The sequence below is a fragment of the Alexandromys fortis genome, unplaced genomic scaffold (genome assembly GCF_014885135.2).
Source record: "Alexandromys fortis isolate MF-2015 unplaced genomic scaffold, M_Fortis_MF-2015_v1.1 scaffold_12, whole genome shotgun sequence".
Taxonomy (NCBI): domain Eukaryota; kingdom Metazoa; phylum Chordata; class Mammalia; order Rodentia; family Cricetidae; genus Alexandromys; species Alexandromys fortis.
In genome coordinates, this window is record NW_026067937.1 from 14,710,782 (window position 1) to 14,726,451 (window position 15,670).

Consider the following 15,670-nt stretch of genomic DNA (forward strand, 5'->3'; position numbering starts at 1 on the left):
TTTAAGAATGATGTATTCATATTTTGTGCACATTGGCTTTTTGCCTACATGGTGTCTGGGTGAGGGTGTTTGCATGATCTGGAACTGGAGTTACAGACAATTGTGAGCTGCCATGTGGGTGCTGGGAATTGAACCCAGGTCCTCTGGCAAAGTAACCAGTGCTTTTTACCAGTGAACCATCTCTGCAGCCCCCAGTTCTGGTGATCTTAATGTTATCGGGTCCTTTTGAAGTCAGTGAAACTTGGCATTGCCTGTTGTAATAAAATGGGCAGTGCTGTGCAGCACATGAAATGTTTTCCTGTGGCCTTCTTTATCTGTGTAATTCATTTGATTTTTCTGTGCTGCAGGCTAGTGGTACCTTGCCTTTAAGTTATAATTACCCTCCTGTTCTTTTTCCTAAATAAAGCCAGAGCATAAAGCCTGACAGTGAGGACAAGTATGCTGTCAACTAATATATAAAAAAGTGCTTTTTATCCAGAGAAAACGACAGTGTCGTTAGACATGGAGGATGCGTGTCACGGTGCTAGGATAAGGCGTGAAAAGGCATCAGAGCAGAGTCAGTGAATGTGTGGTATGCTTTATAATTCTACCACTCAAAAGGTAGAGGCAGGAGAATGGCTGCAAGTTCAAGATAGACCTGCCCAACGAAGTGAAACCATCCCTCCTCAACACCCAGCCCTAACGTACTCCTTTCAAAGCTTTAGTGTGTGTGTGTGTGTGTGTGTGTGTGTGTGTGTGTGTGTGTGTGTGTGTATACTACTATTTATTACCTGGGTTCAATCAGTACCCATGTAAAAAGTCAAGCAAAGTGTGTGTGCATGTAATGCCAGCACTGGGGAGGCAGAGACAGGAACCCCTGGAACTCGTTGGCTAGCCAGTCTAGTAGATTCTCTGAGCCCCACCCAGCTCACATTTTCTTTTTCATTGTTATATTATACCCAGGGCCTCACACAAAACCATTATTTAAAATGTGATGTGTCTTCTAGCCAGGAGGTGGTGACATACGCTGTTAATCCCATTATTTAGAAGGCAAAGGCAGGTGGATCTCTTAAGTTTGTGGCTAGCCTGGTCTACAAAGTGAGTTCCAGGACAGCCAGGGCTACACAGAGAAGTCTCAAAAAACCAAAATCTTCCTGCCCCCTTCCTCGCCCAGTATTTTCTAACGTTAGCACATCCATTAGAAGTCTTGACTGATTCTTGTTTTTGTCTCTCCAGGATCTCTTCCACATTCCTCCTTCTTATAAGAGCACAGTAACATTGTCCTGGAAACCTGTACAGAAAGTTGAGATTGGGTAAGAAACGGGTTTTAAAGAGATTCAAGAGTACACAAATCCTGAGTACACTGATAGTGAAATGATTCTCAAGAAATTGTTAAAATATGATGTTCAGAAAGAGGATTTAAAGTACAAGGCTCATGCCAGGGCTTTACAAGAGAGGGTGGTAGTGACAGCCCTGGAGTGCTTGGTTATGTTTCCTATCACATTACTAGACTTTGTTGATAGGTTTGCACAGTCAACACTGCATATGTCTTTAAAACCACGTTTCAAGTAATGTGAATGCCCTTTGGTAATTCCCGTATAACTGTATAACCCAACAGTTACTCTGATAGTATGGAACTTTGTTTACTTTCTTATGTGACTGTCCTCTTTAGCTCACAGGATAATTTAGGACTGTGTTGTAGCTTTTGGCATAATACAGTGCTTTTTAACTATTGCTTTTCCCACTGTTATAGGCAGAAGAGAACCAGTGAAGATACAAGTTCAGGTTCACCACCCAAGAAATCTCCAGGCGGACCAAAAAGGGATGCCAGACAGATTTATAATCCTCCCAGTGGGAAGTACAGCAGCAATTTGGGCAACTTTAATTATGGTGAGCGTTTTCGTTTGGGTACAAGCAGTCCAAGAGATTAGGTAGAAAGTGGTACATGCTTTTAATTGTGAATTATATATAGTATCATAGTTCTGTTAGGTTGCTTTTCTTGAGTTAGCCTGGAAAAGGGAGCCACTGGGGAAATAATCCCATTTCTCTATAACTCTTGTGGGCTCACTGAACCAACATGTGACACCTAAGCACTTGAAAAGGAAAATATGCCTGCTGTAGTTATAGGAACCAGGAAGTTGTTTACTTCCATGTTTACTCTCCATGAATGGAACGATACAACTCTGGCAAATGTGGCCTAGAGGGTCTCTGGGACTTGTCAGCCTGTTGCTGAAAATACTCAGGTTTTCTGTTGCTAGTTGGAAGAGAAGCCATAGAAACGGGGGTAGGGGGTAGAGCATTGTGAGGCTGCTGTTATACTGCCTTCTTTTGCCCAAAATGCAAACTTCCTGCCACTACTTTCTACTCCCCCTTGGCTAGGAGAACTTCCCACCTGTCCATTCTCTTGAAGGCTTATAGAATCAGTAATGAAGTCTGTCTCTTACTGGCTTTTCCCAATATAAGTCCTTTTTTGAAAGAATGAAGAACAGGCCAGGTGGTGGTGGTGGCGCACACCTTTAATTCCAGCACTTGGGAGGCAGGGGCAAGTGGATCTCTGAGTTCGAGGCCAACCTGGTCTACAAGAGCTAGTTCCAGGATAGCCAGGACTGTAAAACAGAGAAACTCTCGTCTTGAAAAACCAAGAAAAAAGAAAAGAAAAAACAGAATGAAGAACACATGGGGCATAATGACATATACCTATAATCCCAGTGCTCAGGAGGGTGAGATAGAGGATCATAAGTTCAAGGCAAGCCAGAGTCACAATGAGCAGAAGTAGCCCACCCAGCCCCGTTTTTGTTTAGGAAAAGCTTAATACTAGAAACCCCAACTCTAGAGAGGCAGTCAAGGTCATCATCTGTATAGAAGGTTTGAGGTCAGCCTGAGCCACTAGCGCGTGTCTCAATGATAACAGTATCAGCAACATCATAACAATAGCAACCAAACATTAATGTGATTGATTTTGATTGCTAAATATCTACAGTATTGTTTTTTAAGTATATTCTGAGCCATATTTTACTTTCTATTCGATTCTGTTTCCAAGTGACATAATGGTGACATTAAGTAAATCCCTCTATTGAAGAAAGCCAGCTTTAGTCTGAGAAAAGAACTCTCCTATGGAAATGAGCTCTTGGTGGTTTGGTTGTTTTTTTATTTTCGAGACAGGGTTTCTCTGTGTAACAGCTCTGGCTGTCCTGGAACTCGCTTTGTAGACCAGGCTGGCCTTGAACTTGGAGATCCACCTGCCTTTGCCTCCAGAGTTTAAAGACTTGCACCACTACTTCACGGCATTAAATGAACTCTTAAAGGCTTATTTAGGGGCTATATTGAATGGTATTTATCTAACTGGATATAAATATGCATCTCTTTGCTTCTTATCTGAAAAATAGGGATAGCAGAACTCTTAGGAGCCTCAGATAATATTTTTTTTTTTAATTGAGAATAAGAAAAAAAAGTTTCCGCCTCCTCCCAGCCTCCCATTTCCCTCCCCCTCCCCCACTCTTCTCCCCCTCCCCCCTCTCTTCTCCCCCTCCCCCCACTCCTCTCCCCCTCCCTCTCCTATCCAAAGAGCAGTCATGGTTCCCTGTCCTATGGAAAGTCCAAGGTCCTCCCCCCTCCCTCCATGTCTAGGAAGGTTAACATCCAAACTGGCTAGGCTCCCACCAAGCCAGAACATGAAGTAGGATCCAAACCCCTTGCCATTGACCTTGGCTTCTCATCAGTCCTCATTGTTCGCCATGATCAGAGAATCCGGTTTTATCCCATGCTGTTCCAGTCACAGTCCAGCTGGCTTTGGTGAGCTCCCAATAGATCAGCCCCACTGTCTCAGTGGGTGGGTGCACCCCCCGTGGTCCTGACATCCTTGCTCGTGTTCTCCCTCCATCTGCTTCTCATTGGGACCTTGGGAGCTCAGTCCAGTGCTCCAGTGTGGGTCTCTGTCTCTATCTCCATCCATCACCAGATGAAGGTTCTATGGTGATATGAAAGATATTCGTCAGTAATGCTATAGGATAGGGTCAGTTCAGGTTCCCTATCCTCAGCTTCCCAAGGGACTAACTGGGGACATAGCCTTGGGCTCCTGGGAGCCACTCTAGGTTCCAGTCTCTTGCCAACACTAAGGTGGCTCTTTTAACTAAGATATGTGCTTCCCTGCTCCCCTATCCCAATTCACCCTCGCCACACAATTTCTTACCTTGCTGGCCAGTCTTCCCGAGGGCGACCTCTCAGGGATTCCCTACTTCCCGATTTCGCTGGGGCCTCCAATTGTAGCACCCGGTTTTGGTGTTACACCCTCGGTACAGTTCGCGCGAAGCTGTACCGAATGCGAGTCCGGGCAAGGGCCTGGAGATTGAACCTCAGATAATATTTTTGATAGCATTTTGCAAACAGAAAAGAGTCTCCATTGTTTTATTACCTTGGATATTATCTTCTGATAATTTGACTTAATGTGTTATCTGTACTAATCAGAAAATCAGCATTTAGATGATATGAGAGTGTATATAGCATGAATGAAAGTAGCCATGAGTTTTTTTGCACAGTACATTAAAAAGTTCCTCTTCACTTGGGCAGTCACATGCCTACTATGATTTTCCACAAAGATTTTTGTCTCATAGAACTCTGTGTGCCTGATAGAAGTTCGAGAAGAAATGCAGAAAATGTAACACCTTAGCTTGTTTGCCAGTAAACCAGGATGTGATTATATTTTAATTTTAAAATCTGCAAGAAATAAAATTCGGTCTCAATAAATAAAAGTGGGGTATGGTGGTAAACACCTTTAATTAATTCTAGCACTTAGGAGGCAGGGATAGACAGATCTCTTGAGTTCAAGACCAGCTTGATATAGATAGATAGATAGATAGATAGATAGATAGATAGATAGATAGATAGATAGATAGATAGATAGATATTACAAGTTCCAGAACATCCAAAGCTNTGGGCCAAGCAGTGTTTTAATTAATAACAGTTTCTGTGTGATTATTTCAGTTCCGGGCAGCCAGGATGAACAAGCAGCTCACCCCAACATTGTGTATCAACTAAGATGGGTTTCTTAAAATGCTCTTATTTTGACCCAAAGTTGGGGAGCAAGAATGTCTGCTACTGACTACAAAGATGCTGAGGGAACACAGAGTAAAATACTAAAATTTCATCAAAAATTTTTTGAACTTTGATAATTAAAATGCTTTAAGATTTCACGTTATCTTTAAAAACAAGAAGAGAGAAAAGGAGGAAGTTGACACTAAAAAGAAAAGGAAAAGAAGGAAGGGAGGAAGAAGGGAGGGAGGAAGATGGAGGGAGGGAGGGAGGGAGGGAGGGAGGGAGGGAGGGAGGGAGGGAGGGGAGGGGAGGGGAGGGGAGGGGAGGGAAGGGAAGGGAAGGAGAGGGAGAGAGGTATTGACTAGATTGGAGAAGTCTAGTTAGTTTTCTGTCTCAGATTGAATTACTTTTTCTTCTTGGGAAAAGGAGAGATTTCATCAGAAAACCATCTGATAAGCAATATTGTCAAAAATTTTAAAATGGATTGTAAAATTGACCTAAAAGGTATTTTTCAAGACACCAAAATTGTGGATCAGAAAGATAAATGCCAGCCTTTATTGCTGCAGTGTAGAAGTGCAACACAGACTGATTTCATTTGCCCACGATGAACAGAACAGACAGTTTCTTCACTGGAGAGAGTCTTTTGAGCTAATTCTTCATGATCTTGTTCTCCTGTGTGCCTTGACTTTCAGCAAAAGATGTACTACGCTCACTCAGAATATATGTGTGTGTAACACACAGCTTTCTGACAGTTCTGGGGAGCTCATAGAGCCCATGAAAGAAAGGCTCAGCACTAAACCTGCACTTACCGTGAATGCCAGTGTTGTGTAGATAGTGAAGTCACAACGAAGGACACTGCCTTTGTGTCACATACAAAAGGGCAGCCTTATTGTCCAAATCAATAGTTTAAGATACTTCTCATATATAAAGATCAGAGATGTTTTTGTTGCATTGTTAATTCTTTAGTAAGTGCAGGCATTTTAATAGTTTTATTCTTTGATAGTAATGGCACCAAAATAAAAACTTACAAGTATGATTATCCTAACATTGTCGCTTTGCAACAACTTTGCTAATGAGAAGCATTTAACCAAACTGTCTGGCACTCTGCTTGCTGTTTACCTCTCTGTTTCTGTAAATGTTGTCCTGGTTTGATGGACAGTGAATTTGAAGACAGGAGAACACCACTTTAGCTTTTATAAGGCCTGCTGCTATTTTCAGAACTACAAGCTGTATTTTTTTCTACTTGCTGAACCATGAAATTCTGAGCAAGACCTAAACCATTGTTCGCTTTTTCGTAGAGCAGAGAGGAGCCTTCAGGGGAAGTAGAGGAGGCCGTGGTTGGGGAACACGAGGAAATCGTAGTCGAGGAAGACTCTACTGAGTGCAACATCACATTCTTCAGCATTGTCATGAGCTTAATATTCTTAAATCTACTACTCATTGGATTGCCGGGGATGTCCCTTTAACAGGACTGCTGCCTTCAGCTGAAAACGTAATGTTCTTTCTACCTTTGTATGTATGATCTACTTTTGTAACAGACCATGGTTGTGTCCAAGGTAAAACCACAACAATATTTTTGGATGCTTTATCTGCAGCTTTGACTTCTTTTCAAATTAGCCTCATTATTAGACTTCATTTTGTGAATCTTACTTTTAAACATCTTCATAATTTGTTATTAAGAACTGAATCTAATGAAAAATTCAGTCTAGCTCGTGATCTGGTAAAGCCAATCACTTTTGAAAGGTTACTTATTTTCCTCCCTAGTCTGTTCCAGTTTTTTGCCCAACACATGGAGAAGAGTAATGATCAGTCTTAACCTTTTGCTAATGAAGCTGCTAGGCAGTGTGTAGCATTCCTACTAAGACTCATAGAAGTTAAACACTTCTTACAGTATACAAGTGACATTAGGTTTTTAGGAAGCAGTAAGTTTTGCATTGCTTCCTTCACTCTTCTCCATTTTTTGGGATACAGCTTTTGAACACAGGGTCTTATTTGAATAGGAGTACATGTGCATAATATACATGTAAACATAAGCATATGTTGTGTGTGTATATGTGCGTGCCATGGAACTTGAGTGTACAACAAATCACTATTTTAAATTCTAGGAATGGGTCATCTGACACAGTGATTATCCTTTTGAGGCTGAAATGAATCCATTACTAACTTGGTATCCAGGTTTTCAATCCAGTAGGGAGGAATTTGAGTCAGTCATACTTACATGATTAAAATTGTTTAAAACTGAAAACAGGTTGTATTTTCAGAGACAAATTTGAAGACCTTGTTGGTGAAATACAGCTAGATCTGGTGTACATACAGGTTCTCACAGGATGGATAGTATAATTTAGGATTTGGAAACTTAACCAGGGCTACCCAGGAAAGTGACTTGATGACATACTATCATTAAATAAGAGATGCTCACTCAGTTTGCTTTTGCCACTTTCAAAATTTAACTTCTCAGGTTATTAATCAGATTATTGTATAAGTTAGCCAGTAGTCTTTAGATTAAAACAACAGATGGGAGGTTTGTGGAGTGCCTCATATCGTGGACATTTTTAGTGGCTCAGACCCTTTGTTCTTCATTTGAATGTTTCATATATTTTTGTTCCAGTTCATCTTCCTTCCCTAAATTTGCTATTCAAATCAAATATCCAGATGTCATTGCTAGTAGTTTTGTTGTTGGGTTTTTTTTTGTTTTGTTTTGAGGTTTCGATTCCTGCACGGGTGTCCTCGTTACCATTACTTCTTACTGGGAAAAAAGCAAAACCCCTTTGTGAGAATTACTGCATATAATTTATGGAGAAAATAGTCTAGAAGTCTAGATGATACAAGTGAGCACAACAAGTTGGTCAGCTTGACTATGGAGTGCTGGCAATAATCTCTGAACATTCCACATGATTGAGCTGAACCTGGGCTCCCTTGGAATCTGAACAGACGTAGGAACATGGGATTGCCAGTTGAAAACTGACCATCTAGTATGGACCTCAGATACATCAGCCATGGTCTAACACCATTTTGAGTACAAAAATAAATTGGACTACAGCAATATAATTTTGAACATGGTGTAATTTTTCCTTTCTCTTGTCTGAGTGTATTTGTAAACTCAGCAGAAATAACTTGACCTCATGTCTGATGCAGAGCTCACTGCATTCCTCCCTCTTCCCTTTGTTCCCCTTACCTTGCCTAGGCAATAGTGCATAACTTACTGTTCTTTTGCTTCAGAGATTTGAATGAAAATCTTCATGCCATAAATATGTTTTTTCTTCTTCAAGACACCTGTTTATCCCCTTGTTTAAATGTAAATGTTCCCTTATGCTTTTGAAATAAATTTCCTTTTGTAATTTTGTTTTGTGTCTTATAGTGTTATAATTATAACATAAGATTCTTGGATATTATTAGCATTTATTGATTGCTAATGGTGAACTGGTAGATCTTAAATATAAAGATGAAAAACGTGTTCTGTCGTCAAGGTCAATTTTGATTCAGTCTTGCAAGCCATCTGTTTTTATTATATTTTTATAAGTAAATACAATCTTCAAAAAAAATTTGGTTCTTTTTGTTGAAACAGTATCAGCAGAGTGTAGAGTTGTAACATGCTCCCTTGCCTGTAATCCCATCAGGAGGCTGAGGCATGAGAATCACAAATTCTAGTTTAGGCTGCATAGTAAGACTCTTCTGGTATTTGAGGATGGAAAAATATCAGCCAGGTTCCACGACAAACACCTGTAATCCCAGCAAACGGGAGCCTGAAGCAGGAGGATCACAAGTTTGAAGCAAGTCCAAGCTAAAGGGATCTATTCTTTAAAATAAAAACCCGGTCCAGCAAGATGACTCAGCCAATGAAGGAGCTTCCTTCCAAGCTGGACAACCTAAGTTCAATCCCCTAGCTGGTGGAGAGAACCAACTCAGTGAAAGTTGTCCTATTACCAACCACAAACTCACACTAAATATAATAAAATTTTAATAAAAACCCACATCAAATTCTTAAGAAATCATAAAATCTGTCCTGACTGCTCTTGCAGAGAACCCCAGTTTAGTTCCCAGCATCCTCATTAGGCGGTTATGCCTGTTCCTCCTCAACAAGCATCTGTGTTCATGTGTACATACCCACATTCAGAGATAAATACATAATTTTTTAAAAAAATAAGCCTTTAAGTTACTGTTACATACTGTACATTTCCTGTTACATACTGACCTAAGAATTGATTCACAGTGTGAGGTATTGTCAGTTCTCCCATTAGCACTTTATATTTTCTCTAAGGAAAGAAACGCATGTAGAATGGGAAAGAAAACAACAAGTGCATTGAACAGGATTTTTTAAAAGTAACATGACTACCTGGATATAGAAACTCAAAACAATAGTATTTTAGAGCCATGGTTTGAATATGAAAAGTCTCTTAAAGGCTTGTGTGTTGAAGGCTTGGTAATACAGTATTCAGGGGTGGGCTTCAGTGATGTGGTTGAATCATGAGTTTGCAATGGAATGAAATTAAAGGTGGAGAAAACTGCAGGTCTATTGTGTCCCTAGTCAACTTTCTCTCCTCTGATTGCTTCTCACCCTCCACTGTCACATTCTCAGCACTATGGGGCCAGCATGAGCTGAAACCCCTGCAACTGAGAACCACAATAAGCCCTCCCTTTAAAGTGTTTGTCTCACATAATTAGGGAAGAGAAGTAAATAGCACATTTAGGTTGAGATTTATAATTATTTTACTCACTTTAAGTGGGGAAAGCTACTTTTGGGAATTGAAAAACCCAGCCAAAAGTTAAGTATGGCTACTCAAGAAGACTATATATGTAATATGTATAATATTAATACATAAGAAATTCCTCCCATTTTTATCTAGGTTAAATAAGCAAAGAATTTTAGGACAGACCCCTTAAATGGCCTTAGTCAGCCCAACTTTTTCCAGTCCTGCTTGTACTTCTCAGAACATACCAAGAATGAACTGATATAAGCTGGGGACAGAAACCTTCATAAGGGTTGTGTCCTTGTTCTTTCTAGAGAAGTATGTTGTACATGTTTATGCTCAGTGATACCAGTTTTACCTAGAATACAATACCCAGAGTGCTTTGGGATCTTTCAGATGTGGTGTTACATAGGATATTGTCATCTGCTCTGGGCAGCTTCCCTTACCTAGGAGAGAGTTTATTCACTCTGCTTGTCTTTGCTGACTACCTGTATTGTATTTTCTTTTCCTAGTTTTACTGTGTATTGTGTCTCACTAGACTAGACCTAAGAACCTTTACAGAAATTACTAAAGTGTTTCAGTGCTCAAAATGTAGAAAGTATATCACAAAGTAGTATGGTGTATCATTAATGCTACAAAATTTAGACCTGGCAAGAAAGTTGACATTTTTGTTTTTACAAACTAGGATTTGAGCTATACCTTAACCTGGAGAAAAGGAAGCACAAGTAAAGGTTGGGAAGAAATAAGCAAACACTCTTCTCTGCATTAAGAATGCCTAAAGCAGGAATGGTGTTCATAGACATCCTTGTACACTTAATATATACAGTTTTTTTACACTTTAATAAAGACTGGGATTTAAGAAGATCCACCTGGACTATGGAAGACACATGTAGCTATGTGAAATTTCCTGAAATACTATGTTATTTGGCCAAACGTATTTTTGCAAATGTCATAGTCACAAATAAGCTAATTTGGGGTTAAGTAAAAAGATTATTCACTTGGAAAATCTTAGCAAAAATTCATTAAATCTAGACTAGAGATGTAGTGAGTCAATTTCAAACACTGAAGACATTCTCTTGCTGACCTTAAAAGTAATGGCCATGTTGAGAGCTACATAGCAAGATATATAGTGGGTGTTTTGCATATTAATGGCTTATCAGCAGCCAGCAAGAAAACTGACCTCAGTCCTATAACAGCAAAGAACTAAAACCTGCAAGAAGTTGAATGAGCTAGAAGAGGACACCTCACCAACCCTACCACCAAGCTTCAGAGTGTAGCCCTGATACCAGTTGTGTGAGACAGTAGGTTTTTTCCTTAGAAACTACGTTTGTGAACATTAGTTACACAACAGAAAACCATGGAGAGCTCTCACAATCTTGTCTCAAAGGACAAGGATTATTTATGATCTATGAAAAACAAATGGATGATCCATTGAGTTCACAGAAGCTAATTTTGCCTCCTTTCCAAAGGATAAATGCCAAAGAAATTGCTAATAGTTAAAACGTGATATTAGGGGTTCTGAAGCCAAGTAGGTGTATTAAACACAAGTTATTAAATTATGGGCTAGAGATACATAACTCATTTGTAGTGTGTTTGGCTAGGTATGCAGGGTTCTGGGTTCATTCGTTAGCACTGTAAAGAAAAAAATGATGGCACCTGATTTTACAGTAGATGAAAATACCTAAAAATAAGGTGTCACTACTTTAAAACTCAGTTATACTCCTTATTGTCTTCATTAAACTCAATGACACACGAGACCCTAACAATTTGACACCAGCATCACCTTTACCACACTTTACCTGGATCATTTGTGCCAAGCCTTTTTTCACCTGGTTGTAGCACTCTTACACACACACCCTTATCACACACCCATTGTCTATATTTTAATTAACTAGTCAAACATCCTGACTTATTGCTCAGTGTTCATGTTTACATGCCCAGTCTCCACTGTCACGCAAAAGGCAGGTATGTGTATGGTGTATGTGTGTTTGTATATGAGAATTGTGCCACATACATAAAGATGGATTCTCCCAGAGCTGGAGTTACAGGTGAGTCCAACATTGGTTCTCTGGAATAGGAAGAAATGCTCTTCAGCCCTGAATCATCTCTACCCCCAAGTTGCACCTTTTTAGTAAAATGAATGTTACAGTACTTTAAGAAAAGCTGCCCTTGGGGCTGGGCCTGATGGTTCACGACAGCAATACCAGCATCAAAAGGCTGACAAAGGAGGACTTCAAGGCCAGCCTGGGCTAAATAATAAATCTCAGACAACTTGGGCTGCATATGGGGACTCCATTTCAAAAACAACCGACCTGCTGTCAGAATTAATGTCATGGCCCCAGTGCCCAAAGCATGAGGCAGATGTTTGTTTTTCTGCAACACCTATATAGGGAGGTGGCACTCTTTTACCTATATAGGGAGGGCACTATTCTTATCCTTTTCCCAACAGAAAAAAAGCATAACAGCGACAACATAAAATGATACGTCATATTATTGGCAGTCGTGAAATATCTGTAAGAACATACGCTGGTAGAAGCTGGAACCTAAGCTAGTTCATTACTTGGCTACCTGTTGGTAGTAAGCCTCAAACTTGAATATGCAAATCAGTCATCTGAGACTTTCCTTAAAACTCAGCAGGGCGTGGGGGAGGGAGGCCACAAGTGCTGAAAACTTGCGTATTTAATGCAATCCTTGGAGATGCCAATATCTGGGCTCTACACCTAGGAGGCCTTTAGATTGGAGCTGCCCACCAAGGTCCTTCTGGGCCTTAACAGATGTGCCTGATCTGTAAGTACACATCGCTTTCTAAATTTCGAAAGACACTAAGTATCTACACCGATCATATATGCAGATCTTGAACTGCTATTTTGTATTTGGTAAGTTAACCAGAGCGATTTTTTAATTCCTTACGTCACGCGCATTACATTAGGAGTGGGCCGCTTGACACTCCATTACGAACCTGGTAAAAATAATGCCTCTCTTAGGTAGTTCGAAAGCACATCTTTTATTGCACTGCCCGAAATAATACTTACTTTTTAAAAAGAACCACCAGGCAATCTTCTCACTTCTGCTCAAGATCCACCTAATCTACTATCACTATCTCCCCTCTGGTTCCCACGCTTGGAGATCACATAGCCTACAGGATAACTGAAGGCAGTTTCCAGCTCCGAGGCATAGCGGGACCAATAGCCCCAAGCGCTGCTGAAGGGAACGGTGGGGAGCCCGCTACACCCTGCGGGCTCCTCCTCCTGCTCCAGAGGCGACCTCCCCAAGATGGCGGACGGCGACGAGTAGCTTCCGCTTCCGGTGTGAGCGACCCGGCTGGGGGGGGCAAGATGGCGGCGGCAATAGGGGTCCGCGGCCGGTTCGAGCTGCCGCCTCGCTCTGGCCCAGGGTGGCTTCTCAGCCTTTCCGCTTTGCTGAGCGTGGTGGCTCGAGGGGCCTTGGCCACCACGCACTGGGTCGTCACGGAGGACGGGAAGATCCAGCAGCAGGTAGCGGCCAGGGTGCCCCTCTCTCCCCGTCAGGGGCATCCCCGAGCCGGGCCCCTGGGAGGCTCCGCGCGGTTCCGCCCCCAGCTCTCCTCCCCGTGGTCCCCGCGGGCCGCTCGACCCCGCGCCACCCCCTCTCCCCGGGTCTCCCTGCCCCGGCTCCGCCAAGGGAAACTTCTCAGCCTTCCACCGTGGGGCCGCGCGCCGTCCCGGAACCGACCCTGGGGAACATGGACTTGAGCTGGGGGGTTTAGGAATCACACAGGCATCGTTAGTTCTGCCTTGGGAGCCTGTGGGCCGGGTCCCGCGCGCCACCCGCTCTTCCCGAGGAAATAGAGAGCAGGTGGCAGTGCCGGGGAGTGCGCGAGTCCCAGGCCGGTGACAGCCAGGGTAGCTTTAGTGAATGGATCAATCACTTAAAGCGACTCCTCCAGTCTTATCTCCCACATGGTGGGATTTGTTTCAGGATATGGTGGTTTTAGGCTTTGCCGTTAGCCAGGTCTCAGGCTCATTAAAGACAACCCATTCTTGCACCTTCCGAAGGAATGCCAGAAGATGCCTCTGGTGGCATTGTCTGCATCATTCAGCTCTTAAGTGCCCTCATTTCATTGCGTCTTTATTTTTCATTGCTTCTTTACCCAGTTCCTGTGACCCAGCCCGGCAGCATATACAGTTAGTTTACTAGATTACTGTTGGCTTGAACCGATTTCTCAAAGGACACACTGCTTTTCTTATGTAACTTTCTAATGCCCGCAGTTGCGCTTATACTGCTGATGCTTAAAGTACGTGTGTGTGCGCGCGCGTGCTCACGTTCCACCACAGACTCTTGTAAACTTAATGACTTTCAATGCTTGACAACAATCGGAAAACGTCCAGCAGACGTTTAAAAAGTGAAGTGTATACTCCATGCAATTGAAGCATAGTAACTAATGTTTTAACTAAAGTCGCGTGAAATTAGTGATCCTTCGGGTTAACTGTAGAAACACTAAATCTAAACAAATATAATTTTCAAAAGTCAGCCCGTCTTTCTATTCTACTGTTTACTCGCGTGTATTTATAGCTGTCTCCCATTTTAAAAGGTTTCTTTTCATGAATATTAAGCTCCAGCTTAATTTTCATTGAGCTCCAGCTGAAGCTTAAAAAGGTTCTCAGAAACCCTGGAAGATACAGTAAGGCAGTCATTTCGACATAAGGTTAGAAATCTTGTATCCATTTGTTGTTTTCATCTTTTGTTTGCTGTTGCTGGTTTTCTCTGAGGCCCTCATGAAGGGAGACATTGAATGAGTACTTACACTGCAATTTGGGGAGCTCTTCTCCTATTGGCTCTTTTGCTATATTGTTTCTGGCCACAGCTATTTATACTCTATGACATTGACTTCTCCTTCCCATTTTGGTGTCCTGCCACTTGGCTGAAAAAGTAGCCCATCTGAAAAGTGAAGGCTCATTGATGGATATGGATTGTTTATGTGCTGAAAATGCAATGGAAAAGTTAAATTGGATTTGGCTTTGTTAACAAATGCTGTCTTTGCACACTGGATCTACGTTTTAGAAGGGAAATCGGGGTTTTAGTAACTTGCCTCAGAAAAGGGCCAAATCTTCTGACTGCCTAGTCATCCCTTCAGTAAGTAGTTAGGCTTAAAGTTTAAAAAGCAAGTCTTTTTTACTTGTATCTTTTTAAAAGACCCCTTTTCATTGACTTTTCCAATTCTCTGCACATTAAAAGTTGCAGCATTGAGTTCTGGCAGCCATGAAATTTTATTCTATAAAAAATAAAGTTGCACACAACAGTGTAATAACTGGAGGGTAGGGATAGAGAGAATGGAGTTAATCTAAAGGGAAATCAGTACAAATCAATAAAATAGGAATTGAATATGGTGGGCAGCTTTTGTTTTGCCTAACTCCTGTGTCCTTTCCTGGCAATAAACTTAATTCAGGCAAAACCTAATAAACATAGTTTAGATTACAGTCAGTGGTCACATTGGGTATATATTAGTACACAGATTTGGGGATACTGTAGTTCTGTTTGTAAATTCGAAACATAGTTAGGCCTCAGTATATATACTGTACCCTAAACAGCATATGTAATTCCCACTGCTGGGTTCTTGCTTCTGTCACTCAGCCGAGAGCAGAAGTGTGGTTTCAGTTTTAAAATGACCTACTATCAAGAAGGAGCTATGAGCAAACTGAAGTAGAAAATCTTAGAAAATTAGAGTGGCAAATCCCTCTCAGATTATTTGAATTCTTATATTTAAACTTTTTCTAGTTATATGTAAGTCAGTATTTTTTACAGCATAGTCATTTTTTCACAGCAAATGTGAAGATGTTTATATGAATTAATAATCAGAACTGGAGCCAACTATGGTGGCACACAACTTTAATCCCAGCACTAGGGAGGCAATGGCAGGTGGATCTCTGAGTTTGAAGCCAGCCTGGTTTACTTATTTAGCAAGTTCTAGGCCAGCCAGATCTGTATAATGAGAT

General features: G+C 41.4%; 2 protein-coding genes and 1 long non-coding RNA gene across 5 annotated transcripts in view; 2 read left to right on the forward strand and 1 right to left on the reverse strand.

Annotated features, from left to right (window-relative positions):
- Positions 1–8,352, forward strand: part of Api5 (apoptosis inhibitor 5) — a 25,202-nt gene extending 16,850 nt beyond the window's left edge. Inside the window, exons 12-14 of one of the 2 annotated variants that reach the window (XM_050147052.1) lie at positions 1,216–1,292; positions 1,733–1,869; positions 6,309–8,352. In XM_050147052.1, the coding sequence (XP_050003009.1) occupies positions 1,216–1,292; positions 1,733–1,869; positions 6,309–6,391 (297 nt within the window). In that variant the 3' untranslated portion in view covers positions 6,392–8,352. The remainder of the gene's footprint in view (positions 1–1,215; positions 1,293–1,732; positions 1,870–6,308) is intronic. The other variant, XM_050147053.1, reaches the window with a different exon arrangement.
- Positions 7,664–12,922, reverse strand: LOC126504633 (uncharacterized). The gene is made up of 2 exons (XR_007592669.1): positions 12,731–12,922; positions 7,664–8,753 (listed from the first exon to the last, which is right to left on the reverse strand). It is a non-coding gene; the product is annotated as an uncharacterized lncRNA (long non-coding RNA).
- An 80-nt stretch (positions 12,923–13,002) lies between these two features.
- The window catches only part of Ttc17 (tetratricopeptide repeat domain 17), a 115,664-nt gene continuing 112,996 nt past the window's right edge, over positions 13,003–15,670 (forward strand). Inside the window, exon 1 of one of the 2 annotated variants that reach the window (XM_050147051.1) lies at positions 13,003–13,192. In XM_050147051.1, coding sequence (XP_050003008.1) covers positions 13,034–13,192 — 159 coding nt within the window. In that variant the 5' untranslated portion in view covers positions 13,003–13,033. The remainder of the gene's footprint in view (positions 13,193–15,670) is intronic. The other variant, XM_050147050.1, reaches the window with a different exon arrangement.